Genomic DNA, 26,984 nt, shown 5'->3' with positions numbered 1-26,984 from the left:
AAATTCATAAGCGTACAATCGGTTGGCCACCAGGGAGGAGGGGGAGCTGCCGCACGGACCGCCGGGTGGCCCGCCGCACACTCTGAGTGTTTTTCCTTTTTGGAAAATTCAGTGCGCTTTTCGTTTATTGCGGTTAGGGCTTCCCGTTCCGCTCCTTTTTCCTGGCCTTTGCTCTGCAGCAGACTGCGCGCCCAGCGCCCGGGCAGGGCAGCGCTGCTTTCTGTTGCTGCCGCCGGGTGCTGGCTGCTCGCTGCAACCGTTGTGATCCCCGCAGGAAATCATCACAAAGGGAACGCCCCGTTCGCATAAAGAAACATGTCCGCCCAAACACTGCTCTGCTCCAGTCTGGTGGCTTGTGGCGTTGAGCTTCGATCTCGTTGTAATAGTTCCGTTGCAGATTTTGAGTTTGACTTCCCGTCTCCAGCCACTGGTCTGGTGGCATGAGCTCAATACTACTGCAGCTAGAAGCTTTCTCATAGACATACCGCGTTCTTAGTTGCCTTCAGCTTCGTACCTGAGTGAATAAATACTCTCTGTAACAAGACATGTCTGAGATCAACAACAGACTCAAGCATTGAGTCCTGACAAAACTTGTGCTAACTTCTTTTCATCATTATATATCTTACTCTGGCTATGTACCCAGCCTGCACCCTTTACTAAAGAGCCCAAGTGGGTGGGATAGGAATGAAACGGATTCAAAACGAGGAGAGTTGAGGGACCTACCTCCAACCCCGTGTCATCCATCCGGCGGCAAGAGAGAAGAAGTTTGTAAAATACATAAGATGTGTGGCAGCCTCCCTCTGAACTTTTGACCCTTATGTTCTGCTTGCTTGTAAAAGTCCATCAAGAACAAACACTCGCTTTTGTGATCAGAAAGGTCACACCTGAAACAAGAAACAGAGAAGAGTGGAAACCAAAAACCATCACACATGAAGCAACATGACACATGGAATAAGAAACATGGCCAAGAGGAAAATGCTGAAGAGGGGTTGAGTGAGGTGAATTGTAAAAAAACGGACCGACGGACGACACGGGGCCTTCATCCCCAAGCCATACTTTCCCTCCGTGAAAAGGGCCACAGATTCGAGGCAACTATGAAAGATAATCCCGACATATGCCATACGAGTATGACACACCCCGAAAGCTCCCTCACGAGCAGCCCAAGCCTATGCTTCCCTCTCCTCGCGCGGACCACCACCCAATCCTTCTTCCTACCGCGACTGTCGTAATAAGCCGCGGACCCATTAAGTAGCTGTTATGTCGTCCATGTCGTATGTCGTATATCCTAATCTGTACCAATATCCCTTCCTATATGCACCTCGTAAAGAGCAAAACTTTTTTTTTTCATGAACCAGAAAAAAGAGATTCAGGCGTCCTCAAGAATTCGACGCCGAACAGATGTGCTGATAAAAACAAATGGTGCCGCCCGCCGTCCTGGGTATAGTTATTTTTTTTCTCCGAAATATGCGAGTATGATGTTGATGTGTGATTTTCTGAAACCGAATGCACCCAGAACCGGCAGTAATACTTTTTGAAACAATAATGAGAAAATCCGAAAAGAAAACAAACACGTCGTCGGTCATTCGGCGGCTCAGATATCGTGTTCCTGAACCGGGATGAATGGCTGGTGTCTCGAAAAATGTCGTTCCGCTGTTCAATGCAATGATTCCGGGGTATCGTAAAAAACGCGCTTTGCCGTAATAGCCTCTTGTTGGGCCTGTGCCGATGTGAACTGGTCCGAACCATCTGAAAGTTTCCATCTCTCCTTCTTTTTCCTTCTCTGACCGACTTTAGCCATAAAAAAATACCTCCTCAGCGATAGCTTGGCCCTCCACAGGAGAACACCGCCAGAGCGGAGTCTTGAGGCATGGGCTGAGCCATGACCTGTGAACTCTCTCCAACGTACCACTGTCACCTGAGGAGTCCGCGACTACCGCATGTTGCTGGTGTCAAACGAAAACTGAGTGGGGAAAGCCATGCTGGCACTGAGTCCGAAGGGATCAAAGTCATAACCAGGGTCGAGCAGCTGCGTCATCGATGGATATGCCGACTGCTGGGTGTGAGCAGGGCTGTCGATCGGCGACTGGCCGGCAATGACCTGGGTCCCAGGGGGGCCCGTCGTGACTGGCGATGATAGCGACATGGGCTGTGGCTCACCAGTGTAGGGCTGACCAGGGTAGGGTCCAGGGCCGCCGTTGGGCGTGTCAGGACCCTCCTGACCTTCATCCATCATGTCGGCTGCAGCATCATATTCCTGTTCTGTATTCAAATATTAAAACCTAGGACGACAGAGTTCTATAGGACGAAGAGGGGACAAAGAAAAGAGATGGGACAACTTGCCGAGCTGCTCAATATGATTCTGGAACGATGGCGTAGGGTAGAAAGCGGCGGGACTCTGCGTCACATTCTGTCTCGCATGGTTCGTGGGCTGATGGATTCCGGGTATTTGCATTTGGCGAGGTCCTGGCAAACCATGAATCGGGGCCAGATGAGGAGGCGGAGGTGCCTTCATACCATTGACTGGCGCCATCGAGGGCCGAACAGAGCCGTTCATGTGGTCAGAGGTTGCTGGTGAGGCAGCATGCTGAGACCCGAACGAGGTTGTCGCCGTGGGCGAGGCCGAGTGGGACGAGGGCGTGTGTCGACTCTTGGGCGACAGTGCCGAGACGTGAGAGTGAACCGGAGGAGGCAGCGGCGAGATGGCTCCCGGCTCCAGTTTCGGGGCGATGCTGGAGTTGGACCGGCGAGCATGGTGGCGGTTCAGGATAGCACGTTGGATCGGAGGCGGCTGAACCAGGTTCTGGGGCATGTGAGTCGGCCCAAGATTCGGACTGCCAGTTTTAGCACGCAGCTCCGCTTGCACGTCAATACCCTTTTCCAGCAGAATCCGCTCAAGAAGCGAGTTCTTGTAGCGCAACATCAGGCACTCGTCGGCAGCATGGCGATGGGCAGCCTGGAGGTTAGCCAGGTTTTGCTCATGGGTGCGGATGGCCTCCTCGAGCTGCTTGATGTACTCGGTTCTGCGCTCACGAAAAGCAGCCTGGGCCTGACGGTTCCTCTGCTTTCTCTCCTCAGATGTCGCATAGATCTACTTTGCTGGTTAGTACACGTTTGTCATGAGATCAGACGTGACCCACAGCACATGGCGATGTGGGCACAAAAGAGTACGTACAGGTTTGCGACCCCCTTTTCGCTTGGGCTGCTGGTTCTCGGCTTGGGCCGGGGCGTTGTTTGGAGGCGCCTCTCCTTCCGGGCTGGACGCCATGGACTCTACTTCACTGTGGTCGTTTTTGGGTGGATCTTTCTTGTCGACAGACATCTTATCGGACATATCCTTGCTGTCCGGTTCGTGGCTAAGGCAGATAACAGAGGCGTTAGACCTTACTTGGCTCTTCTCCAAAAAGCTTGTCGTCGATAGGGGTGGTGCCGTGCCGCACTGACAGCTCGGTAGGCGTCGGCCAAGGTATCTCGACGAGGCAGGAGATATCAGACAGATGATAAAGAGGTAGTATGTACCTGATTTTGGGCGGGGGCGAAGCAGTAGCAGTAGGGCGCTATGCTGCAGCGGGAATGCCAGGCGATGCACACCTAAACTCTGTTGGACTTTTTGGTGGTGGGATGACAGCAGTGACAGTTCGACAAAAGCCGGGGAAGGGCGCCAATCAGTGCGTCATCTGGAATAAACGGTTTGCGGGATCCGGCAGGTTGGGACCGGGTGTTGTTCGTTCGTTTCAACGGGGGGGATCTGGTATCGGTGGTATCTGTCCCAGCGATAAGGTAAGGCTGAGTGAGGTGTTGGATTCCCCAGATTTTCGTGTGTCAAAACCAAGATTGTCGAGGGAGATTCCGGGAGGGTCAGAGATAAGCAGAAGGTCGTTGACAGGTTGGGTATGTGTCAAGAAAAGAGCAGAATGGAGGGTTTTATGTAATGTTAATGCCGGTGGTGGTGGGAGGGGTCCGCAGACCGCCGCTAGGACTCTGGGCCTGCACGGAGACAAATAGCCAGGTGCTTCCACCCAGCCCCGACCTCCGTTCTGGGTTGAACCAGGTCACGCTGCGTTTCTGTCGTTGGACCAAGACCACGCCGTGACTAGATTGGCTGCCGTCACTCACACGCTGACGCCTGCGTTTTGCGATTTGTTCCTGATCCTGATCTGGCTCCGAATTCTTGACAACTAGTGTTTTGTTTCTCGGCCGTGCTGGTTGTCGGGTGTGCTGGCACTGGCACCAGCTTTTATTCTTTTTTGGTGTCTTTCCAGGTTGTTGTCCGACTTCCGGCTCCTCGCTCGCTTCACACCCCTCTTCGCACAACGGAACTTGCTCGATCAGCCGATGGGCCGTCCAGTATCCACTCTGAATCCGCTCAAGACTCAAGCCTTGGAAACGTCAACAGAAGAAGACACCGATTTGGTCGACCTGCAGCTGGAGCCTCGGGACGGAACTTGAACTTGTTGGAGAAGGATGAGCTGGCTGTCGTTGGGCTTTCTGATGATGTATGGAGATGGGAGTTGTCCCCGTGGGCCTTGATGGGATCTCAAAGACAGGATCCTATTCGTTGGGGGACAAGTGAAGTCTCAACAAGAGTTGCTAGGTTCCCGGCCCGGTGGGTGCGGTGAAGACAATCGACAGACAAGCTTCTGGGCCCTGGAGAGATGGCGGCTAAGTAGCAGACGATGCCACGAGGAACAAAGCCGGGATGGACTGCTTTGGGAGCTCTTGGGATCTCTTGGTTCAGAGCTGTTTAAGAGGTTGTAAGAGGGGTTGCCCCTAAAGCAATGGAGGCGATGTCCCGGTCTCTTGTTTTGAGCCCTTGGAGGATGGTTCCTGGTTGGCTGGCTGTCTTGGATAAACAGTCGATTCAATCAGTCTTGTTCAATTGTCGTCAGAGGCTCAACTGTGAGCTTGAGTTGAGAGAGAGGAGGGTTGTTCGTTCTGCTCTGAACTCTCTTCCGGCTGGGTGGCACACCCTGTTATAAGTGACTAATGAAAACCAGGTACTTCGGCCACAAGTCACTTGACTCCCTGCTCTGTTGGAACGCAACCTGTTGCGCAGCAAGTGACAGAAAGAGCTGGCTCTCATTTCAGAACCCTTACAGGGTGCTCGGACCACTGTCCGCCAGCTGTCATCTGAGATTTGACAGGCGACCCTTTCTGTCAGCGACCACCATCGTTCGTTAGTCTGCGACGGAACATGGCTTTTCCCCTCACAGCGGTCCTGCATGCACCTGGTCAACCGGGCAATAACAGGTCAAAGTTCCCCCCTTTCTCAGAGTTTCGAGTTTTCAGCGTTTACCAGCGTTTCTCTTCAGCGTTTTGCCCTCTCTTTTGCCTTTTGGAAACTCTGGAATGACTGAATGACTCCCAAAAGTCCTACCGCTTACCAATTCCACTCGCCTCCTCGCCCGTTCGGTCTCATTGCCCGCCCGAGATCTATCGCCAGCCTTGGCGAGGGCCCGGGGAGACTTCTCAGAGTGGGTTGAGACTGAAGCCAAGATTGTAGTCAAGTCGAGGGATGAATATCAGGCCTTGGCTGGATCAAATAATCTGGATCAATGATGGTGTTGTCATGTGAATAGAGGAGTGTCAGGCACAACCTTCACATCATAGGGACATGCTGGTATTTGTACGAGTTATTCCTCTCCAGCACAACAGCTTTGAGCCGCCGAAATCCGTGAAGAGGAGGAGATGGGCTAAAAACCCTGCCATGAAGCGTGATCTTGACGAGTCTCGAACAACTCACGAGCTGCCATATGCGGGTTTATAGTCACGCTGCAGTTACATGCCACCACTCTTCACCACGAGAAAGGGCAGCGTTCTGAGGATGCCGTGCCTTCCAGAGGCGCTTTGCCCAGCAGGCCATCACCACTTCAAGTCTTTTGTGCCACCGACATCGGTGTTCCTTGTCGATGGTGGAGAGGGGCTGGAAGTGGAGGCATTTCAGAGATTTCGTCCACTGCTGTTGCACTGGGCTTGTTCTGGGGGTGGTTGTCAGGTACATGCTCAGCCTGTCGTTCAGCGTTCAGGAACAACATTGGCTGGGTTTAAACTGCGGGGCAGATTCCTTGACGACGCCTCGCCAAGACACCAAGAACGCCAGAATTTTATAGTCACCTGAGCCAGCGAGACAGCCCGCTGTTCACAACCCACCTGTTCCTCCCGCCTGGAACCCAAGCGCTGGGGGGTACACACCTCCCGCGTACCACTATTGACGAAGGACTTCGGTGGAAAAGAGTCCTACCAGCGTCGATCTTGAAGACTTTTTTTGAGGATTAGCAAGAAGGAAAAGAAAAGAACTTGAAAGACCATTTAAGACCAATGTTGTATATGGAAATGGGACGTTTCCAAGATTGGCATTGGCGAGGGTTGCTGAACAGCTTGCCGGGTGCTGCAAGACCACCTATTGGGTGTTGACAATGAGGCCACGAAAACTTTTGCGGCTCGTGAGCATATTTGGTGACGGCTTGTGCTTCCAATAGACTGGAGGGGCAGCTCAAGTATGCTCAGGCGCTGTGAGATCGATAGATTAAAATGTCGGCAGTCATCCAACCAGAAGGCTTTCGAGATTCTGTTCTCGGTGTTCGGGGAGCAGTGGGAGCTTCAGCGTTTGCGGTTGCGTTTGGTCGACGTTCCAGTGACGTTTCCTTCAACCACTGGAAAAAGAAAGCCTTTTTCAGAGTGATGCACCCGCCGCGCCCTCCACTTTGGCCCCCAGCCACCCCTGGCAGCCATCCCTGAACTCCTCACGCCTCCGCCGCCGCTCCGCAACGCACGGCCTGGACGGGAAAGCTGGCGACCGCCGAGAGTTAAGAGACGGCATCCTCCGACGACACCTCTTGCCCGAATGCTTCTGCTTGAGATGAGAAATTGTGATCCCCCAAAACCGAGATGTTTTGTCTTTGATCACAGCTGAGCAGTGCCGCGATGATTCTCTTGCAAAGTTGCACCATTCGACTTGGCTTTTTTTGGGGTCGTCAACTTGTCTTTCGACAAGCCTCGTCTAAACAAGCTCAAAGTAGCTAGCAACAGGGGGGGTGATTACCCGAGTCCATCGAGTGCCCAGACATGCGGGGCGGGGTTGTTGGCGCTGGATCAACGCCCAAGGCATCGAGTTTTGTGCATCTCCGAGGAGCTCATCGATCCTTGGCTCACCGGCCGATGAGGTGTTCTTGGTGGTGAGGTTCACCTCCCATGACATCAACTTGCACGGAAGGATCCGCTTCACGGAGGCCTATACGAGGGCAGCCATACAGTGAGTGGACTGAGGACTCTCAACCCTGAGTATCGCGAGAGATTCTGTAAGTCCGCACTTCCATCTTGAGACCGATACCGCCTGTACAGGTTCAACAGAGTTGTACCAGTGTTCGTCCCTGGTCCGATACTCGTCTTGCTGGCAGAGAGACCGAACGCCCAGAAGGCCGGTTAGAGGGGTGGTGAAGAGCGAGAATTTCTTCTTTCATGAATCACCAGATGGTCGACATGCAGATGCCGGACATTCTTCATCGAGGCTTCGCATGGGATGGCGGGATGAGAAGCTCATTGGTCTGGACTTGTCGACCGCATCGGGCAATGTGACTGAGAAGCAACTTCTACGCCTTCTGGAATGTTTCTAGCGTCTTGTGGCGCCACCAGTACCGGAGAGCAGTGGTGGTGGGGGTCAGCCACAACCAGTTCACCACCCCTCGTCGTGTTTTCTAGTGAGGTCTAATTACTGGGAGGGGGTTATTGACTACGCTCACGCCCAACAGGCCTGGCACGGGCCATCACTCCACCACTGGCGCACGCGCGCTCGACAACAAGCTGCCATTTTCTGCCTTCCAAATCGCGAGCTTGCGAGCGATGGTTAGAGTTAGAGTTAGTAGTTAGGGTACGGGTTATGTTTAGTGTTAGTGGTTAGATTCGGTTTATGGTTAGGGCTTCGGGTTATTCTGTATTCTGGAAAAAAAAGTTGGTGGTGGTGGCAGTTTTTGGCGGGCAAGCGTCCTTTTGCATACACCCTGTCGAGCCCACGCCCCCCGCTGCTAATTAGACCTCCCTAGACAACACCCCGCTCGTCCGCCTCTGATATCGACGACTTCAACGTCGCGTACCCCGTCTCGAGCCTCGTCTGGGGCACCAGATTGATGCAATTTCCTGGGTGCGGCATTTTCTCAACTCGGTATCCTGGGAAATTCGATCTGACAGGTGCCGGTGATGATGCAGTCGCCCAGCAGTTCCAAGACGTCGAGCTCCAATCATGGCGCAGCTGATCGATAAATTTGCGCTCATCAGTATCGATTCTTTGGCCGTGGGGGTTAGTGGTGTTTCAACCACATATATTTCTCGCAGCTATCGTCTGCACGTCGACGAAAAGAAGATCAATCAGGGCTTCCATGCAGGTCCCAGATCCGATGGTGAAGATACCCGCAGTTGGGGAACCACATCTTGTATCAGCTTCCAAACGGTGCCGTCAACGGTGAAAGTGTCTTTTGAGAGGGCCTGTGGGCATGGTGAGGGTTCGAGACGGTGAAAAACGGAATGCTCAAGACCACAGTATATAGGTTCTTCGAGAGAAGGATGTGTTGTTTGACCAGCTGGATATTACCTCTGGCCGAGATATCTCGCTGCGGAGGGATATATCGACTCTGGCACTTGGCTCTGTCCTGGGCTTGGGAGCGCCGGCCGGAGGGTAAGCTCTGAGGGGAATAATCAAATTGTTTGCTTCTCGAGTAGCAAGGCGATGATTACTGCCGGCTTCGGTGGTAGCTGTGGGGCCATAGACTGTCGTTGAGCTTCAGGAGAGTTAAGTTGAGTATCGATAGTGTTCGTGTGCAGCCGAGTATGCGTCGAGTTTAGGAAGTCTGATCGAGTGCCAAACTGTCGGGAGTCGGGAGCAGTTGGTCTGTGCCACGAACTCACCTCACGCCGGTGACACGGGCCCACAAAATCAAAGGGTTTGTTTACTTCAACGGCCTGCCAGCGAATCAAAATTATCACCCCACCAGACATCGCTGGCACAGTCGCACCTCTTCCCTTGTCGCGTCTTCAACCTGACATCATTTCCATCTCTCCACCAACATTCCAACACCGACAAATTGTCAGAATAGCTGTTTCTTCGACCGCATTTCCCCTGCATTGCACCGCCATCGCAGCGAACTTCCGACATCATGGCCCGCCGTTCAGCGCGCCTGGCGAGCGCCCAAAGGGTAAGTAAACAAACAAAGACAAACATGCCAAAATTCGACGACAATGCCGCTAACCCGTGCTTCGCAACTTCAGGCGATGAAGCCGTCCCATGAGGAACCAGTCCTAGCTGCCGTCGCCGAGCGAGATGACACTCCCGCCGAGAGTGCCGCGGTTCAAAACATTGATGCTGTCGTTGCGTCCCCAGCCCCAGCTCCCGCCCCAACTCCTACCAAGCTGCCCGCGACACCAGCTGGCAAGGTTTCTCGCATTAAACCTCCTGCCACAGAAATGCATCCTGCCAAATACCATCCGACCATGGCGCCACCTTCGTCCGGTCTGCGTCTAGGCTTCACCGACATTGTCAAGCCCACTTCTTCTCGCAGCGATGCACTTCCCGGCGCCATTCAATCTACACCCACCAAGATTGCAGTCCCATCTTCCTCTTTTACATTCAGACAACCCGGTCACTTAGATATGAAACTCGGGCCTGAGGCTCAGCGCATGATGGACCAAATCCGCGATCAGGCCGCCAAAATCAAAGTCGAGTTGGCCGCCCAGCGCGAGGCAGAGAAGGCCGAAGAAGAGCAGATTAACAATCGCAAAATTGCTACTGCCAAAGGCAAGGCCGGCCGTTTCAGCTCAGCCCATATGAACGAGTTCAAGAAAATGGACTCGATCGCGAACCATCCCTCAGCCTTCAGAGCCCAGTCGAGCCGCATTACACCACTCAAACAAGGCGTCAAGCGCAGCCAATCCAAGGCCAATCTCGACGAACCCGAGCATGCTCGTTCTAAGCAGTCCACTCCAGTCTCGACGATTCTCAAGGCCAATCAGCGTGTTGAGGAGGTCGAGTCTCCTATCAAGCGTGCTCGTCAGCATATCGAGGACGATGCCACGACGAAGCGTCCAATTTCACGAGATGCGAGCGCAATTCCGATGCCTAAGTCGTCTTCTAACATGGCCCTACCTCGGTCCAAATCTAATCTTGCATCGTTGATGACCCCAACCAAATCTTCGCTTGCTCGATCGTGCAGCACCATTGCCAAGACCCCTGTACGTGGCTCGCTTCTGCGTTCACCCTCCAAGCCTGCGCTGGGCGGTCTCATCAAGTCTGCCACGACGAGCAACATTGCGGCCGTTGAGGAGGAGACGACGAAGACGGTTGAGGTCAAAAGCTCAAAGGCAGTGCTTTTTACCACTGATGATCTCAAGAGCCCCAAGGCAGCTGTTTCGACAGCCGAGCCCAAGAGTCCCGAGGTGGCCGTCGAGGTCAAGACCCCCAAGAGCCGCTTCGAGCAGGTCAAGTCTCTTTTCCGCCGCCCCCAGGCCAGTACTGCGAAGCCTAAAAGCACTATTCCGATGCCCTCTGCTCTTGGTTCCAAGACACCAGCCCCTCCTCGTCTGGAAAAGGAGCTTCCTCCAGTCCCCATGACCACCCCTGCCCGCAAGCTCACTCGTGTGGCTTTCACCCCCGACACTCAACATGCTGCGATGGCTCAGAACTCTCCATCGCCGGTCAAGTCTGGCGTCCCCATTCCCGCTGTCAGGCAGCCACTTGGAGAGGTCCACTACCCATCGTTGGACGGCGTCCTGGCTGAGCAGAGCGCCGAGGATGTGTCTTACCCCGACCTCTCCACCGTCCGCCCCCTCCCAGACGTGCCCACCGAAACCAAGGCCCCCTCCGCCGAGCCATCCGTCCCAGGCACATTCTCCTTCCGAGGCGACCACACCATCAGCTTCGGCGGTCCATCCTCTTCATTCGGCTCCTCCCCCGGGCAAGCTAGCATCCGCCCCGTCCGCCCATCTATTCTGCCCACGGAGAACATGCCCGGCAGCTTCCCCCGCACTTCATCGTCGACGACGGTTTCAAACAAGGAGAATGAAGCCCCGCGCACGGTGTTTGTCGCTCTGCCTCATGGCATGACGAACAAGAAGCGACATCGGGTTACGTCGGATGAGGAGGAGGAAGAAGCGGAGCGAGAGGCGGCGGATAGGGCGGCCAAGAAGAGGAAGCATGTTCCCGAGGGGGATGCGTTGCTTGCTCCGAGGCTGGTTGCCGCGAGCGCGAAGAAGACGGGGATGCAAAGTGCTAGTCCTAGGAAGATGGCGGCTTTGCCTGGTCGCGCGCCCGGGACGCCGAGCCCGATGAAGAAGAAGACTTACGGGGGGTGGGATTAGTCTTAGTCGGTTGCAGGCTTTGTCGAGGCCAAAGGTGAGGAAGTAAAGACACTCCCACTTGGCCTTGTGTTGCCATGTCAATCACTTGGCGTTTGCTGCCGGTGATGAAGCATATTGTTGGGATAGGGCAGTCGGTGGCTTTTCGATACGGGGGAGCTTTGGGCGTTGTGGGTGACACCACATTCTTAGTTAGCCTTGACGAAGAAAAGCTTCCTTGGGAGTTGATACTGGTATTATTAGGGGAGTGGGAAAGGTGCATAAGTTATCTGGGTTGCTTTTTTATATTCACTTGTAACGATACATTACACGTCATCATTTGAGGGGAGTTTAAGGCGGCGGCAGCGGCGGCCTTCGGGACAACGGGAGAAATTTTTCATATGAAGAAGGGGGGAAAATGGCGTTAATAGGCTGGGGATTGGGCTTGTCGGATGAGCATGGGAGTTCTGTAGGATTATCAACTTGAGAGCTATTTTTTGCACGAGCTGCTGCTTTTTCATCATTGGAGATGTAGTTATGCGTTGTCTTGATACCTACTCATATCTCTATCAGTTGTTTGAGTCATCGTCCAAAAAACCTCCTCAAAAGGTCGGCTTGTACACTTCTCCTCTTGCGACTGCTCCCCCCATTCCCGCTGCCACTACCACCACTACCGCCGCTTCCCCCCTTTTTCTCATCTCTTCCCTCAAGGGCACCGATAGGGATCGTCTGCCCTATTTCTTGGTGACCTCTTGTGGTGGTGACGGTGGTGGCGGTGGTGGCCACCATCTCCGGGGTTTGAACCCGTCCAGCGCTGGGCTCTGCTTTCACTGCTGGCGCGGTAGCCAGGCTACCATTCTTCCCTGTGCCAATTTTTGCCATCCGTGCCTCTTCATCCTCTCCTCGAGGAAACTTTTGTCGTTTTCTTCCAGAGACTGTCCGCCGGAGGAAACCCTGTTTGGGGTTGTTAGTGGGTGTTGTGTTATTCCCAATAAGAACAACAGGTGCCGGTGGGGTGTTGATTGGCGTGATCGACAGCGCTGGTGGTGGCTGCAACTGTGGTGATGACCTCGACTGGTGAGCTTGCCGCTGGGGCTGGAGATACTCGGTTGACATCCTTGGGTTGGTTTGGTGGATGTGGATCGACATCACGGGGGGTTCTACTCTCGCGGATGGGTTTGAACGGAGGGAATGGTAGGAGGAGTACTGTCGTGTCGATGTCACGCCTGTGTGTGATGCTGTAGGGAATAGGTTGTAGGAGGTGGCTCGGTTCATCCTCGAGTCGATCTTAGTGAAGGGGTCGTCAGCTCCTAAACTTTGGCTTTGTCGGCCTGATGATGAGACGGGGGAAGAAGGGTACTCTGGGGGGGTTTCGTATGAGGAGAACGTGGTTGAGTTGTGTGACAGGCTGTCCTGGGGGGCTGCTTCTCTTTGGATGGGCGAGGAGGGGAGAGTCTGGTTAGAGACGAATGGTGCACCGCGGTGGATAAATCGTCGTGGGCTGCTTGTGGGTGGTGTGTTTTGGAGTGAAGGCACCTCTGACATCTCGCTGTGAGGGTACTGCGTTCTGTTGCTATCCGAAGTAGAGAAATACCGATCTTCGAGACGGACGGTGGATGCGTGGGAGTTGTTGCTGACCCTCGAAGAGTACGAACGGACATTGTGGCGCCTGATCCGGGACTCTTGCTGCGTTGGGACAGGAACTTGATGAGAAGACTGAACCGGCGAGGCGGGCGAAGGCTGCAAGAAAGACGGAATCCCTTTTGTCGGACTCGGTCGAAACGATATCTCTCCCAGCGGGTCAGACAGCGACACGTAAATAGTCGTCTGGTCATTCCCCTGATCACCTCCCTCATCAAAATCCGACCTTGCCCCCTCCTCATTGACCCGCCTATGCAAATGAATCTTCTTCTCATTATACCCCTTTCTCAACCCCTCCCACCTACCCCTCGCCAGCCCATTATCCCCCTCGGCCCTCTCCACCTTTCTCAGCGCCTTCTGCACCACCTCGGCCTCGCTCACTTGTTCTCCCTCTGCACCCTGCTGATCTTGCACATCAACCAAACAGTTGATACACATCGGTACCGTGTCCACCTCCTTCGCCTTGTCCTCCTCTCCAGTTCCATCGTCCTCAAACCATTCCTTGAGCGGTGTTCCCCTGACCACATTCTTGCACCCGCAGAATAAACACCCGTAGCATGCCTTGTGCCAGAAGCACCACCCCAAGCTGACACAGTCCTCCCCGCGGAAGACCATTTCGTTGCAGACCCAGCATATTGCCAGGTTGGTGATGGCTATGTAGCAGGCGTGGCATGCTAAACGGGCCGAGGAGCCGAGAACGTGAGGTTTTGAATTCCAAGGCGAAGGGGAGGAGAGCCGCTAGCAAAATGTGCAAGTGAAGAGTTGAGGTGGGGGTTGGTGCTGGCGAGGTGGAGGGAGTGGAGGAAGGGGGGCTTTCTTCTCGGTTGCTGGAGCTTGTAAGACTGGCGTGGATGAGGAAGAAGGAGGAACGCCGTGGTGAGTGTTGGGGGTGGATGTCATGCTGGCAAAACGAGTGTTCCCGGCGAAGATGGGTGTCCAATGCCTGATTGGCAGGTGGACGGATGATAACGAGTGGTGGTAGATGATGTCAATAAACGAAGGAAGATATATTGATGTCGGCAACGAAAGTGAACAAGATATGTGTAGCTTACGGATGAGATGACTTTGTTAAAACATCTGTTGTGAATACCTATATCGACGACATCAGAAGGACTTGGGCCCGAACCTTCCCAGTCTCGTAGGGTGGGTGGCATTTGTATACTTACGGCAGGAACAACTCACATTCATTAGACTGAGGAAGGAACCCCCTTCTACCACACAACCAGGGAAGGCGCCATCGACCAGGTGGGCCTTTTATGCATTCACATAATCTATGCCAAACATGATCTAACATCTTATCAATGTCTATATACCCGTTTATACTCGACTCATCCTCAGTTCACCTGCTCCCTCCTCTCCAACTTGGCCGCCCCCTCGTGCCCCCCAAGATCTTTCGCAAAATCCGGCCTCGGCAGCTCCACGCCCTCCGTCACCCTCCCATAGGTGATCCCGCCCAACCTGCTTATCGGCCTCAAAACCTCAATATCCAGCAAACTCCCCTCCTCATTGATCGCATCCTCCCTCGCCCAGAACTTGACACCCTCAACCACCGCCATGGTACTGCTCACCTTCCCAGGCGTGCTCTTGCTCTCAAACCCCCTCAGACTCTCCAACTTGCCCTCAATGCTGAAAACCGCCTCCTTCACCCTCGGCGCCTTGACATGCTCGCAATCATACACGGGCGTCAGACCGCTAACATCCCACTCTGACACCCCGTACGGCGCGTTGATGGCGGTGGAATTCGCCGCCTCGAGGAAGCTTTCAGAAATGATGTTGATGGTGCACTCTTTTACTTCGTCAAGCTGGCGGAGGGTGTCCTTTGCTTTGGTGGGGTCAGGGTTCACCAGGGAGGAGGCAAAGCCGATGATGAAGAGAGGGGGGTCGTGGGAGATGACGGTGAAGTAACTGAAGGGGGCGAGGTTGGTTACTTTGCCATCGGGGGAGACTGTTGAGACGAAGGCGATGGGGCGGGGGACGATGGCTGAGATGAGGAGTTTGTAGTTGAGGTGGGCTGGGCGGGTGGGGGAGTAGGGGTCGATTTGGCGGTGGGGTTTCTCTTTGTCTTGTCGGGTGGAGAGGTGGTTGGCGCCAGCACCAAATGTCCAGGAGGGCTGGGGGGTTTGGGTATAGGAAAAGGTTTTGGTGGTGTCAAAGGGGGGGCGGGAGGCTTCAACGGCTTTGAAGTCGGGGTGAGGGTTACGTTGGATTTTGGACTCCCAGTTGGAGGTGTTTTCGGCGGCCATGGTGGGCTGTTGTTTACCGAGTATAGGGCTTACTGTTCGGAAAGACCTGTAGTAAAAACCCGGGGTTGGTGCGGATGTAAATAGGGTCACTGGTGGTGATGTTGATATCGGCGTTGATGCCGGCACAAGGTGGGGGAGGGGTCGTCGGCGATAATGATAGCTGCGCTTGTCATCGGGTAACGGAAGGCGGAATGAGGGCCGGAAGATGTGGAGGCGGCGGGCCAAGGGACCCGGCTTACACAAGCACGTCGACATAGGATGCTGGCAGTCAGTGTTCTGCCAAAGTTCAACATGGATGTATATGTCTACAACTACGGACTCTTTGTCATCAGCCAGCCATGTGTAGACCTGGCAATGCTGAATGCCCCGGACGCCAGGCAACGAGAAGTGGGCCGGATGGCAGCAGCTATAGGGCTGACCGTGTCAGATCTCAAAGAAAAAGTCGGGAACCAATTGACGTCAGGTGCCCGGAATAAGCTGACCACGTTTTGTTCTTGCAGGAAGATGTCTGATATTTTCGGCAGTCCATTCATCATCCATTTTGTACGACAGCGAGGATTCTGGGAGGACCCGCACGGAGCGGGCTGCCCCGGCCATGGGCGCGGCCTTCGGACCGGGAATTTGCCATGCCTCCTGGCTCCAGGTGCTGTGATGGGGTCATCAAGCCATGCGCATATCTTCTCCTCTCGGGGAGACTGTTTGAGGTTTCGATCATTCAGCTGAAATCCCACGCGCTCAACCATCCAATCACCCTTGTCCCGGTTGGACGCTATGCGCCCCACGCGAGCGTCGGTGGAGAACCGTTAAGCTAAATATGGCTCAGGGCGAAGTGAGAAGCGCACGTTGGCTTTTGTTGGCACCCTCACTTACAGATTCTGTCAGACAAGGTACGGCAAGATCTCTCGGTCTCACTTTTCTATGATATGATGGGCATACAGTTCTCACGAGCTGGCTGTGGAGAGACGGCAAGACATGCAGAGCAAGAAAGCCTCGCCATCACGAAGTTGTAACACTGTGGCATGCAAGTAGCCGGCACAGAGCCTCGCCCCAAGAATCACACCACCATTCGGAGGCCCTGGCAGACCTCACCAGGACGAGACGAGACGAGACGCGGGTCGGGGCTGATACACTTGTCTCTCCAAAGGCTGGGCCCCGGGCAGCGTCTTGACTGGTTGGGGCATCTTGGGCGCATCAACACTGCAACGAACACGGAGTCGCAGTGGGCAGGGCAAGCGAGATGGCGGCGCGCAGCATTTGTCTTCAAGGAACTGCCGCAGAAACAAGCAAGAGAACCAAGACCGAAGACCAAGTACCAACAGCCCGCTGGGGTGGCATCGCGATGGTCTTCTGTGCTTCGTAGGGCAGCCGGACGGGGTCCCGAGAGATTGGGGGCGGTCTTGGCTGCTGCCATCCAATCCCATCCCGCTGTTCTTCAGCCCATCGACGGCCTGTCACCCGGCTTTCCTTCCCTTCAGAACACCGACCACCCAGACTACAGCACCCCTCCCCTGTCCTTCTTCTTTTGTCGGGTATTCCTCTGATTCTTGTGTCTCTTTTGGGCGTCACTCTCTCCACCAAAGTGTTTGTTTGCTGCTATTTGCGTGATCCTGTTGCAAATGTGTCTTTTGAAACCATAATCTCGCCTCTCCTTCCTGGCTCCTCGGCCGTGATGGCGATGGCGACGGCGACGGCGACGGCGGACACCATCCTAGCGAGAAGCCCGAGTCTGCTGACAGCAGCTTCTGGACCTGGCGGCGGCGCCGTCGCAAGCGCACCCGCTTCCGCAACGACCGCGAACAAGTGCGGAGCCGACTTTCTCTTTCCCAAGAATCTCGACTTCTTCTACCATCTCGACATCCTGACCGTCTCGTACCGGTCCACCCTTGCCAATCCCACTCTGTCGTGTTGGTGTGGAGGTCAAGACGGCAAAGCAGCCGTCCAGAGTCAGTTGTTTCTTTCCACTTCCATCTCCTTTCGAGTCTCTCACCCCACCACTTCCTTTCTCTCTCTCTCGGGCTGAGGTGCCAAGCACAGCACTTCCCCCCTACTTCTCGATAGTGGCTTGCCCCCTTCTGCACGCCTGCTGTCACCACTGCCGGGTTGCTGACTGATGCGATATTTGTACCACCCCTTCAGAGCTCAGCACCCGCCATGCCAGCCCGTTCAACGGCTCCGCTCGCCTTCAACTGAACTTTTCCTCCATAAACGCTCCCTGCTGGTTCGAGCTCACCTCAGAGTCTGGGGATTGTGGAGACGTTAGCGATAGGTTTGTGGTCTTGACGAATCAGCGCCCAGCGACCGGCACTTCGCCGATAGTCTCGATATCGACGCCAGTACCCGTACCCGCCGCGCCGAGACGGACAACTACAACGACCCGCCGGCAGAAACATCTGCAGCTTCGAGCAGAAACAACCTCGACGGCCCCCACAACCGTCGTCTCAGAGCCTTCGGAACCCCAGGCCGGGGGAGACAGTCTCAGCTCTGGAGCCAAAGCTGGTATCGGCATTGGCATCAGCCTTATCTGCGTCGCCATTGTCGCCGTTATCGCCATGGTATTCTTCAGGCGCCGTCGCCGAGGCCAGGATGCCGATCACCTCGGTGCCATCATGGATCATGAACGTGGCAAGGGGAGGAAACCGGAGAAGCGCAGTCCTGGCGCGCCCTCGATAGTGTCGGCAAGGTCGGACGAAGAGGCACTGTTTCCCATACAGCCGGTCTACGATGGGTTTCCGGGGTCGATGGGATACGAAGATGTTCGCTCGCTACATTCTCTCACCAGCCACTCTCACTCACCAACAAACGGCCATCACTCGCCGACAGCACCCCACCAAAACAGCTACTGGTCGCCGCCGCAGGAACGAAGCATGGAGGCAGATGAACTCGCCGCTGCTCGTCTGAAATCACAACACAACACAGCCATCCCCCCGGTCATCTCATACGGCCCTAACCCCGTTACCCCAACATTACCACGACCTACACCACGAGTAATAGAACTAGAGAGGAGGACCTCTCCCCACAGCTCACCAGACAGCATAGCAGCCGTCCCGGTGGTACCAGTAATGCCGATCGTGCCTGATTTCCCAGAATATCCCAATTACACGGGCTACAGCATCCCGGCCCCGGCACCAGCAGCAGTCCCACCCAGGCCATCATCAATACCCGAACAACTACCACATCCGCACCCCTCCCCACCGCGACATACTGTGTCGCCCAACGCCGTCACATCTTATGGTCCCAACCGAGTAACACCAACCCCACAAGTGGTCTCCCCCACCGTCCCCCCAGACGACACCATGATCAACCGCCGCTACCAAGAGCAAACCTACCACGAACCAAACTACCCAGAACAGCAGCCCCCCTACCAAGTCCCCGCGATCGCCGAGGTATCAGAACAAAACCACGACCGAAACGATTACCACCACCACCACCACGAACGCCAATTCTCCTGGGACGAATCCCCCCTCCTCGGCGCCTCCTCACCCGTAGGCGGCCTCCCCCCTTATGCCTCCCAGATCGAGTTCGAAGCCATGACCAAGGGAGCCATCCGCAACATGCCCGAACCCCAAGCCGGAGCGGAACTACCCCCCACAAAGGACGGGTACTACCCCGAATTCCACCCCATGACGCAGGTTGAGCTCCCGGGCGAGGCACCCCAGCTGCCGTTCCAGGTCTACAGCGTGCAGCAGCAGGACTCTTCATCTGGGAGGAGGGGGGCGGGGGCGGGGGCGGGGATGGTGGTGGCGGAGCAGAAGGTGCTGATTTCGGCGGATTTGTTTTCGGATGCGGACATGAGGTTGTTTATGGAGCAGAAGGCGAAGGCGAGGGAGAAGAGGAGGAGGGAGATGGAGATGGAAAAGGGGGAGGGGACAGCAGAAGGTAGGTAATTTTGGATTTGGAACCTGGCGGGATAAGGGGATATCAAAAGTAATAAGGTTGGGGGAAAGGGAAGAGGGGGGATTATACCATTGCAAAGGCGTTTCGGGAGGTTATTTATATTGTCGAGATCTTTTGTGATTCACACGAGATAAACAAACAGGGGAGGTTAGGATTGGTTGGGGTCAACGGACGGCACAAAACAGGGGCGGAACAAAGCATTGTTTTTTAGTCATATTATTATTATCATCATCATCATCATCTGACATATCCGGTGGGGGGAAGAGGTTGGTTACCTTTGGATATTTAGTGCCTACCTACTTTATTAATATATACCTAGTATATTATTTATATTTACTTCAATCCCATTTTGCATTATAACGTGGAAAGACATGTTGAAAACAATGTTGTACAATATTGCACAAAGTAACCTACCCTCCTCCCCTCCCGATTGAAACCTCCAAAACCCAATGAAGAATGGGTATCATGTAAAATTGCCAAGAGGAGGGAAGCGCAAGCAGACACAGTGATGATCCCCCGCTCACCCGGATCATCACCACATATCCCGTAATACATCTTTACGTTTGCAAAATTCCATCATGATTTGCCATTATAATCAAACCCATCAGTACCATTCATCCCTCATACATATCATCACATCATACCTATAAAAACAAACTATCCCCCTGCCTACAGACAACAAACTCACACCCCAACCCCAACCCCCTCTCCACCTCCCTCAGTTCCTCTTGTATAACCTCCCTCGCCTCCACCCCGTCCTCCCCCAACTTGTCCTTGACATGTATAATCACCACCTTCAACCCCCTCAACAGCCCTCTCAGCTCATTCTCCTCTTCCATCATCTCCTTGTCTTGGTTTTCGTCGTCGCCATCTCCTTCTACCGACTCGGTCAGTGTAGCATAGGGGTCGTTGCTCAGCGGCGTCGCCGGGCCCTCCTGCATGTTGACATCCTCCTGGGGGGGTCGGACACCAGCAGGTTCGACGTCCGACAAGCTCAACTCCCCCGTTGGGGTCGCCAGGTGCGGTGTAGGTGGTTGGTTTCCACCCCCCTGATTATTCCCACCCTGCAAAAAGTAATCTTGTGGAACGGTGCCATCTACAGCCCGACGATTAGGCTGCACCGTCCTCGGTGATATGGGATGGTCCTCCTTTTCCGGCTGCTTTGTATTCCCCGCCCCCGTCCCCTCCGTTTTGACCTGCGGCTGGGGTGTACTTTTTCTTTTGGACAGCTGTATGCTCGCCCCATCTTCCAATCCCGAAGCACCACTGGCTTCCCTCTTCCGTTTTTTGTTGTCGGCAGCCGGGGCACTGGTTATGCTACCCCTTCTGCTCTGAGGATAGAGCACATTCTCCGCGTGGCTTGTCCTTCGGGATTTAGGCATGACAGAAGCATGGCTTGGTCTTCGAGAAGAAGGGTATGTCTGCGGTGGTGGTGGTGGTGCAGGGGGCGCGTTTTTCGCTGCCAAAACCTCCTTTGCCAGAGCCGTCATTTCTTCGGCGAGATATCTCGGTGCCAGGTGGCCGTATAACCTGTCCCGGGTGACAGAGTTGTCATAACTGCACTCGATAAAAATGGCTGTTAATTTCCCCGCCGCGATCTTGGGCGCGGCAATCTGCCAGACGAATAGGTTGCGGGGCGTGAGGCTTTCGCTGTCGGGCTCGACGTCGCCAAACATGAGGATTTCCCTTCCGGTGGGGACGTGCTGGAAGAAGTAGGCCGAGCTGTCGTAGACGCAGTAGGATTCTTCGAGGGGGAGTCGGTCAGACAGGGAAGAGGTTCGGCCGGGGGCGACTGATTGGGCGCGTTCTTGTTGTTGGAGCTGGATGAATGGCGGGAGGGAGATGCTCGTGCCGGGGTGGTTGAGGCCTAGGGCTATTGACCTGCTGGGGGAGCGGCGGCCGGACATGCTACCTCTGAGATCGAACGACGCCGGGCCGAGGGAAGAGGCGTCGAAGCTGCCGTGTCGCATGCTGGTTGTGCTGCCTCGGTGGCTGTGTTTCTCTACACAGTGGCCGTGGCTGACGCTGAAGACTTTGATGGCTAGGCCATCCCCTATCTCGAGATAGCCTCTGGTGTCCCCCTCCCCGAGAGCTGGAGAGCCACCCTCCACCAGCCTCATGTAAGTAATCAGCCCGTGGCCGTTGTTCTCGTCGCTCAAATTTGGCCAGATGATATTGTTGAAAATGTGTTTCTTGAACCCCTCTATCGTCACTGGAAGACCGGCTAGCCTCTTGGGTCGGCGCATGCCAGCAGTGTTGACGACCAACCCAGCAATGTGGTCCAGGTGCGGGTGGCTGATGACATAGGTCTCGACCAAGTCCTGCACAATATCAAGGGCGTTCGCCTTGGGGCTGACATTATTGATCTCGAGTCCGGCAAAAGGACCGGTAGTCAGAGTATGTGGAAGCGACTCCTTTGTCAACGTCATTGGTTGGGTGTCCTCCAATATCTTCGCGATAGCCCCCAGATGAACACCAGCATCAAAAGCAACAACCGAACTCCTGCCCCATTTTGACGAGACAGACCGTACTAAGAACGAGGTGACATTATTTTCGAACGGCCCGCCTCCCGAGCCCTACGTACAAAACACATATTAGCTATTATTTACATTTGCACAAGCATGAAAGACAAAAAAGTAAACAGTATAGAAGACGTAGAAAAAAAAAAAAAAAAAGACCAGTCTAGAAGCCGCAACATGTCTTCATGGCCCAACAACCCCAGCGACCCGACAGAGTGGAATCGAGCAAGCCACCACCGCGCTGAGACCAAGCTGGATCAGCGAGGTAAGATGGAACGACAAAGCATTCTTTGTCACTGGCCCAAGAGTCATGGGGTGTTCCATGACGCAACACAGACTGAACCAGACAACAACATCTGTGCCTGTGGCTTTGTTCTCTCCGTGGTCTTTGTTGGCTTGTTCGAGAACAGAGACTGCCCTGGACGGGGGAGGGGGTCGCGGGTAGGTGCATGAGATTTACCCTTCAGAGAGGGAGGGGGAGGGGCAGGCGGTCTTGGTGGGCTGAATGTTGGTGGGGTCCAGCCAGTTTAATCGTGTGGAGCTGAACTTCCTTCAGTGGACCCCCCCGAAGCTGGACAAGGTTGACGACCGGCAACCGGAGGTAAGATCGGCCAAGACATGGGTGAGGGAAAGAGGAGTATAAAAATAAAATAAAAACAAACTGAAGGAAAAGGAAGACCAAAGAGAAAACTCCAGATATGATGATGAAGACAATAGGAATAACCAACTCACAAGAACAATGACATGCAGCGCAGGTTGTTGTTGTTGCTGTGCTGCATCATCTCCAGCATTGGTGTTGTTGTGCGTGGCAGAAACAACAGCCTCCTCCCCATTTGCGACATCAGTTCCTCCTCCGCCCCCCATCAGCTCGGCTTTGCTGGCACGCTGTGTGGTAAGAAGGAACCTGGAAGATACGACAATGATTCAGGTCGGGAGATCGGATACCTCTCCGGTGTTTATGCGGCGGGTTGGTGGGCGTGTGTAGATAGAGATCAGAGAAGGGTAGGTCGCAGTGCGAGTGGCTTTTGCCTGCCTGCCTGGCCTGTGAATCCCAGGATCCAGGATGCGAGGAACCAGCAGATAGATTGTGTGTAGCAATCGGGAATTCCGCGACCGTTTGTTCGCTGAGCGTGTGTGCTGCTGCTGGTGGCGATGCGATGCGATAGGATGACACCGTAAGGTGGTTGGGGGGTGGGAAAAGGTAATGCGGGATTCCCCTGCTGCAATGCAGGAAGCCAGGTCCGGTGAGATGGTGCTGCTGTAAGGTAGGTTGGGTCTCGGGTGGGTTTTTGGAGAGCTGAACCCGGTGGGTAAGACAATACCCTTTTCTTAACCCCCTGAACTTGTAGCTTGTATATCGGACAAGACAATGGAAGTCTTCTAGGGAAAATGAATTGGCCGTGGAAGGCGAGGGACCGTTTTATGTTGGAGCGCAGACAGAGAAGCTTTTCTCGAATGGCGCCGTTCCAGTGCCGTGGCTTTTTTGAGGAACAGGCCGCTTGTTCCCAAACCGCAGACGTTTCTTTGGGGCTGGCCTCTGCCGTTCCCCTGCAGTAGTAGGTCCAAATGCTCGACGGCGGCACGACGGTAGGTATTGCTGCAATGGGGGCGGGCGAGTTTGAGTGTTGATCGAGAATGAGGTGTAGAGTCCAAGATGATTAATTGTAAGAGGAGAGAGAGGTCCATCGGACTATTATAGAAAACGGGATGGGACTTCCCAATTGGTACCTACCCTACCGCAGGTATTCAGCGCGCCCCGGTGGGAAGAGGAGGGTTCCTAAGTTCTTTCACCTGCCGGCGAGGCCGCTCTGGCAAGGCAACAAAGTTTCCCTATGCCCCTCCATTGTTGCGCAAACTTGGCTTTCGGTCCAGGCAGGACGCGGGCGGGAGCTAGTGGCAGCCGGGAATTCAGGGCTCGATCTTATAATCCGTGTCCCGTTTCGCCTTACGAATCCGAATGTCTATCCAGGTTTCAGGGGTGTCGTTATCGTCGACTAGCGCCTTGGAGGACGACGTTGGAAGATTCCGGGGGAGCTCGATCGGTGGTGGTGACGTTGAATGGAAGGCCCGGGGTGTGTATGGCATGGCGGGGGGTTGTCTTCGGGGATGCCGTTGGTGGGAGAGGGTTGGGGGGGCTGCATTCCCGATGCAAGGCGGCGGGTCCTCTGCATTCATTCAACCGCCCACATCTCGTTCTCCTGGTGCATCCCATGCCGCTCGATCGAGGTGAAAGTTACGATATTATCTGTGATACATTTTTACACCTTGGCTAGGTAGATAGATACCCAGTCTGCATGTGACCGAGTTTGTCAACATCCCATCCAAGCAAATTGTGACGCCACATGCGCACCCCGATCAACGAGGGGCTTCTCGCTCTCACCGGCCAAGGCAACATTCAATAGTGCGATATGTCCTCCCTCATATTTTGCATTATCTACAGTGTAAAAAACAGGGGGCATCGATCAGAGTCAAGCAGTGGGATCTCCGATTTGTCCAGCCTTCTTCTCCAGACAGCGAATATGTCGACCCATTCGGATTGTCCAACATGATCGAACCAGTGTTCCCCGAACAATCTGACAATATTCAACCAAAAAAAAACCCAATGGGTGTCATGACTACTGAGGGGTTGGAAAGTCACGGCATATCAAGCTCACCGAGTGGTGTTGTGTGAGTGTGTACTGGCTGGCACCCTTAGCCTCACATGAAACCAGGGACCACGAATATGCTGCTTCATCTCGAGCTACACAGCTGGCCGTAGGTAGGTAGGTAAGACAGTAAGTAAGTAGTACACTCTATCATCAAAGGTCCTAACTACAAGGGCAAGGGGACGGCAAGTTAATTCACATTTCCACATGAGCAGTTGTCTGAACAAAATTATAAAAGACTATTAAACATTATTATTTTCCAATACCATTATGTATATATATCCGTATCCGTTTTTTTCTACGTTTACGTGGCCATTTTTTTCGTCTGTGCTACGATCTACAACCTACCACAACCCATTGAGAGTACAACGAAAGAGAGATTTGTGTGAGAAAAAATGGGGAAAGAAGATGGAGTAAGAGATGTGGAACTACCACATACTCGAAGCCCTCGTCATATTTCCATTCTTCTCAATCCTCTCAATCACCCTCTCCAGATCCTTCAGCTGCCTTTTATTCAGCTTCTTGATCTTGCTCTCCACCTCCGGGACAATCCCATCCCGCAGGAGGGTGTTGGCCGTCTCAGGCTGAACAGCCGAGAGGATATTGTCCTGGATGTAAGAGGGCTCGTCGGCGATGGCCGCACCGATCTCCTGGGCTTGAGTAAGGGTGAGATTGGGGTGGGTGTTGAGGAAGCCGACGAGGGAGGTGGACATCTGACGGCTTCTAAGGCGCGTGCGAGGTCCGGGGGATTGGAGGGTGGTGGGGGAAATTGTGGTGGTAGGAAGGATGCGCTGCTGTGGGTTAGTAATGACCGGGTAGGTGTTGAAGTTGAGCGGGAAGCCGGTGAGATTCCCCATCCCCATCTCCATCCCCATCATGTTGAAGTCAGGGATCTGGTAATTGAAGTTACCCATGACAATGGGGTTGGTGTTGAGGTCAGTGTTGAAGGGGATGTTGACCGGAGTAGGAGTAGAGTCGACGGAGGTGTCGATGGAAGCAACCTTGCGACCCCTAGGCCTCTTGGTAGGCCTAGGGTTGTAAGTAATGCTATCCTGAGTGTCGCTTTCCTCCTCCTCCTTGTCATCATCATGGGACCGCCGCTTGTTGACGTTGTTTTTTCCATCCCGCATCTTGGCTTTGATGTGCATGAAACGTTCCAGGTTACCCTTGTGAATACCAATGTGTGCACCACCGCGGTTCTCACGCATATTCACCCTGTGCGATACCTCATGGGAAAGGTGGTACATGGTGAGCTTGTACCCGAGGGTAGTGTGGTGAGAAGGTGGGCTAGGGATATGGAAGCCGTCATGATCAGCCTGTGCCATAAAGAGTAGATCACAGCGCTGCTTGTTGTCCCGCAGCCATTGATAGTAGGCATTGAGCATCTGGGGGTGATCGCGGAGTAGAGACATGGGATTTCTGGACTCGATGGGGAAGGTCCGCACATCGGGCTTGATTTGAAATCCATACTGGGCAGCGCCGTAGTGAATAAGGTAGGCAAGATCAAAAATCTTTTCAAAGCAGTGAAGATGCATGTAGCCTGCATTGTGAAAGGGATCGAGATGGAGACCGGTCTTGTCGGAGAACTCATCAAAGGCAATTCGGAGAAAACCCTTCCAGATGGTGAACTTACCGGGACAATGCTTATACCGGCACTTAGCGGAGTTACCGCCCATGGCGTACCGGCCGTTGACCTGAGAAGGTGAGTTCTGGATCCAAAGGGTGAGTTTTCTCTCCGGGTTGGGGCACTCAGTACCCTTCATGAAGAGGATGAGTTCATCCTGGGTGAATCGCTTGGCCGGATTCAACTCGACGTAATACCTGCAGTACTCAAAGAGATGTTCAGTAACCCTAGCGTGCTTGATAAGAGGGCCCCAGGCTTGAACAGTGGGGGGCTTCTCGTAGATGTCGGCAGGGTCCTCGTTCTTGACCTTTCCGTCGTTCCTGCAGCTGAGAATGATCTTCTTGCCCTGGCGAAGCTTGTCCGACAAGGTTCGAGGTTTGTTTTGAGGGCCCATGAGGTTTTGAGTTGCGGGGGTTTCAGTGACGAGGTCTTGGGTGTTACCAGAAACCGGGGAGGGAGCCCTAAAGATATCGTAGAAAGAATTCATGGCGTTAGAGTTCCACACCTGCTGAGCAGTGTTTTGAATGATGGTGTTGTTATCGGAACCAAAGATGAAAGTGTTCCGCTGAGCAGTTTCAGTGGTGGGAGGGTTCTGGGCAACCTCCGGGAGTGTGAGAGTAGGTTGAGATGTGGTCTCCGATGAGTCCAAGTCCGGGTAGATCGAGTCATAGACATCGTCAACGTAGTTGGAGAAGAGGTCATCATGACCATACTCTGATCCGAGGGTGGTATCCATTTTGGTGGTTGATGGGGTACGAGTGTGAAAAGTATCGCCTGCAATACTTGAGAGAGTGTTCTAGTTGATGATGATGAGGATTTCGAAAAGCACAAGAAGCTGCGCCTCAAGATCCCTTGAATATACGAAAAGAATGGAGAGAAACAAATGATATGAGGCGAATACAATCGAGTTGTCTGGGGGGAGTAGTCGACTATTATATGCACAGCAACACACAGGACTTATACCTGGCACAAAGACGAGGACATGAAACTTGCTAGACTATAGCATCAAAGGCATGGTGGTGGTGTGGGCTAAGAATGGCATTGTAGTCGAGAAAAACTCATGTATTTTTAGAGTAGAGACAATAGGAACCGCGAGAACAAA

The 26,984-nt window shown here is 54.0% G+C and overlaps 7 protein-coding genes across 7 annotated transcripts; 2 read left to right on the top strand and 5 right to left on the bottom strand.

The window, feature by feature from the left end:
• Positions 1–1,930: 1,930 nt before the first annotated feature.
• Positions 1,931–3,319, bottom strand: PODANS_7_2810 (uncharacterized protein; the record flags this gene model as incomplete). The annotated part of the gene is made up of 3 exons (XM_001907703.1): positions 1,931–2,259; positions 2,515–3,088; positions 3,173–3,319. The coding sequence occupies 3 exons, from the start codon at positions 3,317–3,319 to the stop codon at positions 1,931–1,933; spliced, it is 1,050 nt and encodes a 349-aa protein (XP_001907738.1).
• A 5,906-nt stretch (positions 3,320–9,225) lies between these two features.
• PODANS_7_2820 (uncharacterized protein) lies at positions 9,226–11,340 on the top strand (the record flags this gene model as incomplete). The annotated part of the gene is made up of 1 exon (XM_001907702.1): positions 9,226–11,340. The coding sequence occupies one exon, from the start codon at positions 9,226–9,228 to the stop codon at positions 11,338–11,340; it is 2,115 nt and encodes a 704-aa protein (XP_001907737.1).
• A 558-nt stretch (positions 11,341–11,898) lies between these two features.
• PODANS_7_2830 (uncharacterized protein) lies at positions 11,899–13,572 on the bottom strand (the record flags this gene model as incomplete). Its single annotated transcript, XM_001907701.1, has 1 exon — positions 11,899–13,572. One exon carries the CDS (start codon positions 13,570–13,572, stop codon positions 11,899–11,901), a length of 1,674 nt encoding a protein of 557 aa, XP_001907736.1.
• Positions 13,573–14,291: 719 nt separating this feature from the next.
• On the bottom strand, positions 14,292–15,200 carry PODANS_7_2840 (uncharacterized protein; the record flags this gene model as incomplete). The annotated part of the gene is made up of 1 exon (XM_001907700.1): positions 14,292–15,200. The coding sequence occupies one exon, from the start codon at positions 15,198–15,200 to the stop codon at positions 14,292–14,294; it is 909 nt and encodes a 302-aa protein (XP_001907735.1).
• Positions 15,201–17,806: 2,606 nt separating this feature from the next.
• PODANS_7_2850 (uncharacterized protein) lies at positions 17,807–19,084 on the top strand (the record flags this gene model as incomplete). Its single annotated transcript, XM_001907699.1, has 1 exon — positions 17,807–19,084. One exon carries the CDS (start codon positions 17,807–17,809, stop codon positions 19,082–19,084), a length of 1,278 nt encoding a protein of 425 aa, XP_001907734.1.
• A 654-nt stretch (positions 19,085–19,738) lies between these two features.
• PODANS_7_2860 (uncharacterized protein) lies at positions 19,739–21,670 on the bottom strand (the record flags this gene model as incomplete). Its single annotated transcript, XM_001907698.1, has 1 exon — positions 19,739–21,670. A coding segment is annotated over one exon (1,932 nt), but the record flags the coding sequence as incomplete, so codon positions are not given.
• Positions 21,671–24,686: 3,016 nt separating this feature from the next.
• PODANS_7_2870 (uncharacterized protein) lies at positions 24,687–26,618 on the bottom strand (the record flags this gene model as incomplete). The annotated part of the gene is made up of 1 exon (XM_001907697.1): positions 24,687–26,618. The coding sequence occupies one exon, from the start codon at positions 26,616–26,618 to the stop codon at positions 24,687–24,689; it is 1,932 nt and encodes a 643-aa protein (XP_001907732.1).
• Positions 26,619–26,984: the final 366 nt, after the last annotated feature.

Source organism: Podospora anserina, chromosome 7 (assembly GCF_000226545.1).
Source record: "Podospora anserina S mat+ genomic DNA chromosome 7, supercontig 1".
Taxonomy (NCBI): Eukaryota; Fungi; Ascomycota; class Sordariomycetes; order Sordariales; family Podosporaceae; genus Podospora; species Podospora anserina.
Note: the sequence above shows the minus strand (reverse complement) of the source record. Positions and strands in the feature narration are given on the sequence as shown.